Source organism: Sorex fumeus, unplaced genomic scaffold (genome assembly GCF_029834395.1).
Source record: "Sorex fumeus unplaced genomic scaffold, SorFum_2.1 ptg000098l, whole genome shotgun sequence".
In the NCBI taxonomy this organism is placed as follows: domain Eukaryota; kingdom Metazoa; phylum Chordata; class Mammalia; order Eulipotyphla; family Soricidae; genus Sorex; species Sorex fumeus.
Window position 1 is genome coordinate 73,676,098 of NW_026606155.1, and position 4,118 is coordinate 73,680,215.

Consider the following 4,118-nt stretch of genomic DNA (forward strand, 5'->3'; position numbering starts at 1 on the left):
GGCAAACTCCCCGTGGATTACCCAATATGCCAAATACCATTAACAATGATGGGTCTCATTCTCCTAAAGAGCCTTGAATATAATCTCAGGGCTAGGATGAAGGAGACGTTACTGGGGCCTGCTCGAGGCAATCGATGAATAACAGGATGATCTGTGATCTGTGAAGAGGAGTACAAAATAAAAACCATATATTCTTAGATGGGGGGAATCTATACTTGGATAATTGACAAAATCTTAGTAAGTAGATGATCATTTCTTTCTTTCCCCTTCATTGGAGTGAAAAATAAAAAAGATTGTGGATAAAGCTTTATGACTGCTTTTATGAACTTTTATTTTAGAACCAAAAGAATTGATAACTGGAATAATTTTTTAACGTACTTTAGACAGAGAAGCTCCTTTTGGTTTTAATTTTTATTCCAGGGGGCTTTTGTTTCAGCACCAAAAGAATTGGTGACCAGAATAATTTTTTAATGTACTTTAGATATCAAAATTCCTTTTGTTTTCATTCTAAGAGAATTTTTTGAGATAAGTAGGATTTTTTTAAATATGTTTGCTGGCCACATCCAGCCGTATCTCCTTAGAGACTATCCTGGCAGGGTGTCAGGGTTACCACTTGTGCTTGGGGGACCATGTGGTGGGGGGATCAAATCCAGGCCTCCCATATTCACAGATGCACCTCTGTCCCTAGGCCTTGATGAAAATCTCTTTGACTGCACCTCCTGAGGCTAATCTTTTCTTCACTTACTACCTTGACTTTGTCTTCTTCTAACTCCATTTAAAGGTGATAATTATGGTACTTTACTATATATTAGAAACAACAGAAAAATGTCTATCAGTTTATTTGCAGACTTTTAATGCTAAATTTATGATTTTATGTACCTTTCATAACTTGCTGAATAATTTTTCTAATAAATCTTATAAATTCACTAATAAATATTGTATTAACACACAAGGTTCTTCTGCTGCATCCTATTCCAGGTAATGGATGAACTGCCTTTCATACATTTATTCTTCTATGATGAGCAGTTCAGATGCTGATTTTTAATTTATGATATAAGCAACAATAAACCAACTTCATCTGTTATCATGAGTACATGTTTGTCTAGGAGTGGGGAATAGGAAGAAGGGAAAGAACAAGCAGTGTAGATAGAAGGTGAAAATCAATCCCAGACAGAGGGAAGACGTGATGCATAAAGTTTTAGGAAGCATGGAGTGAGCTCATGTTTCCTGTTCTTATGTTGAATCAATATCTTTTTAATTATTTATTAATGTTTATTAGAATTGTGATTTATCAACTCATTTGACAAACTCTCTCTGAATTACCATGCTAATATATACTCAGTATGCAGTTTGCTCCAATGAGTTACTGACATAATTCTAAAGATGTAAATCTTCTAGAGAAAAAGCCCAGCCAAGGAGAAGTGATAATACAAGTAACACCCTAAGTTATAGAAGAACTCTGGGCACAGGAAAATGCTTGGCTATATAAATATTTTCAAATGCATTTATTTAAGGGCATTTATTATAAGATATAAATATGTTTTATACTTTCCAATCAACAGGAAAAAAGAAAATTTTATCAGTGCCAAAATAGAGTACAAGAATAAAAACAAGGGCATATGGGCAAAAATCAAAATATTCTACTGGTTCCAAATATACCAGTATTAAAAACCTAATGAAAAGGGAAGAAATTTTGATGAAAATAGCATTTAAAATCTTGCTTTAGATTGCTTCAGAGACAAATCTAAAAGGAAATAGCCAAGGAAGCTGAGCCGTATGAAAGGATTCCTTCTGCTGGCTAAGATTGAAGACCCCTCCCTCACCCATGAAGCCCACCACACTTGCTCAAAAGAGAGCTGCCCCAAAGGAATGTCAATACAGCTGAAGAGGCATAAATGTGTCCTAGACAGCACTAATGGTGTGAACTAAACTGACTCTTGCAAAGGTGAGATCTGAGAGGAAGGGAGAGAAAAAAAAGCCATAGGATTCAAAAAATGATATTCTGATGGAGAAGACAAAGTGGAAAAAAACTCAGAAAAATGAGTTTTCAAAAATATATACTCAATTTCAAAAATAAAATACTTAATTTCAAAATGCAATTAAGTATAGAGAAAAAAATGAAGCTAAGTAAAGTCCATACCTTTATACAGCAAAGAATAAAGAAGCCAAATATGGTGATCCCGTTTGCATTCTTATCAGTGATCCCTCTAACCTCATTCATTTATATTTTGCTGCCTTTATAAATGACTTATAAAAGCACATTTCTAATTCATTAATAGAAATTAAGAATAATCATCAATTTTTTAAAGGTATATTGATGGTGGATGTTGAATTACTGGTGTCAGACTTGGTTTTCTATTTCACTGAAGAGCTGTATATAATTAGTGTTTACATCTTATTTGTAAACTGAATATTTTTTTCAGATTCTGATTTTATTTTCTTTTTAAAACTTTATTTGAAGTACCATGATTTACAATACTGTCAATGATAGGATTTTGAGCATACAGCATTCCAACACTACCCCTTCCACCTGCAAACCCATTTCCCTCTACCGTTATCTCAGTGTCAATGATTCTTAAATCAACCAGATTCTGCGCGGGAAACAGACTGCACTCAGTGGTTAGAAACTCTCTGCTTCAGGGGGCAAAGGGCAGTTAGGATAGAGAAGGGACCAGTATGACAATAATAATAGTTAAAAATGATGACTATGGACAGGAACTGAGTGTTGAAAGTAGGTAAAGGGACATATAGGATATCCTTACAGTATTTGTATTGCAAGCCATAATGCCCAAAAGAAGAGAGAGAGAGAGAGAGAGAGAGAGAGAGAGAGAGAGAGAGAGAGAGATGAGAGAGAGAAGTGCCTGCTAGAGGCAGGTGTGAGGGTGGGTGGCAGAAGGGAAACTGGGGACACTGGTGGTGGGAAATGTACACTGTGAAGGAACAGGTGTTGAAATATTCCATAACTGAATATTCTATAATGTTGTTCAATCATGAACAACCTTGTAACTGTGTATCTCACTGTGATTCAATTAAAAAAATTTTTTTAAAGAAAGATAAGAAACTCTCAGCCTCAGAGCCAGGCCCAGCTCAGGGTTTGTGTTCAACTCCCCCTGCAGGTCCTGTCACTGTGTCATCCGCAGCACAGTAGTACACAGCTGAGTCTGACTCTTGCACTGCCGCTTTCTCCAAGTGGAAGGATTTTGAGTCTTGGCGGTATGTGGCTTCAAAACCTTTCTGTCTTCCAACTTCTTTGTCCTTCTGGGCTTTCAGGAGGACCTTTGGGCCTTCTCCCGGATATTGAACATACCAGTAGAGTACAGGATATGGATAACTGACTGAATAATTGCAGGTGATAGCCAGGAAAGCCTTTTCTAAGAGGGTCACTTGGCCTCCCATCTGGTTCACTGAGTCTCCACGTGTTTGTCCTGGGAAAAAATAGAAGAAGAAATTGTGTGACCTAAGGCATAAAGAAGTAGATAAAGCTGTGGTCAAGATTTTGCTGACAAAAACAAAAGAATCTGTAGTTAAGAGACATTTGACTTACCAAGCAGGAAGAGTAACACAGTCACTAAGCCCAGAGAAGATTTCATGTCTAGAGTGTCACCTACACAGTGTTCTTGAGTCTGAACATGAAGAAATGTGAGTTACAGTGAAAGGGGAAATCAAGTCTGTTTCATAGAGGAAGTGTGTTAGTGCTAGGAAGCTGCGCCCTCTGGTGGATCAAGTGTGAAATAGTATGCTTGCTTCCTAGACTGGTCTCTCAGTCTTTTTTTTTTAATTGAATCACTGTGAGATACAGAGTTACAAAGCTGTGCTAAGTTTCAGTCATACAGTGGTTCAACACTCACCCCTCCACCCATGTTTATTTCCCACCACCAATGCCCCAGTTTCTTTTCGCCACCCTCACCTCTCCCCAGCCCGTCTCTTTGTCAGGCACTTTCCTTCTCCCTCCCCATCTCCCTCCCTCCTCTTCTCCCTCCCTCCCTGTTTTCCTCCTTCTCTCCCTTCCTCTTTCCCTCTCTCCTCTTTCTCTCTCTGGGTCATACAAATACTGAGAGGTTATCATGTTTCTTCCTTTTCCTATTTCAGCACGCAGTTCTTATCCAGAGTGATCATTT

At 37.8% G+C, this 4,118-nt stretch overlaps 1 gene segment (V, D, J or C); it reads right to left on the reverse strand.

Annotated features, from left to right (window-relative positions):
- Nucleotides 1–3,087: 3,087 nt before the first annotated feature.
- On the reverse strand, nucleotides 3,088–3,614 carry LOC130041672 (T cell receptor alpha variable 9-2-like). The segment is given in 2 exon segments: nucleotides 3,088–3,425; nucleotides 3,545–3,614. Coding segments are annotated over 2 exon segments (384 nt in total).
- Nucleotides 3,615–4,118: the final 504 nt, after the last annotated feature.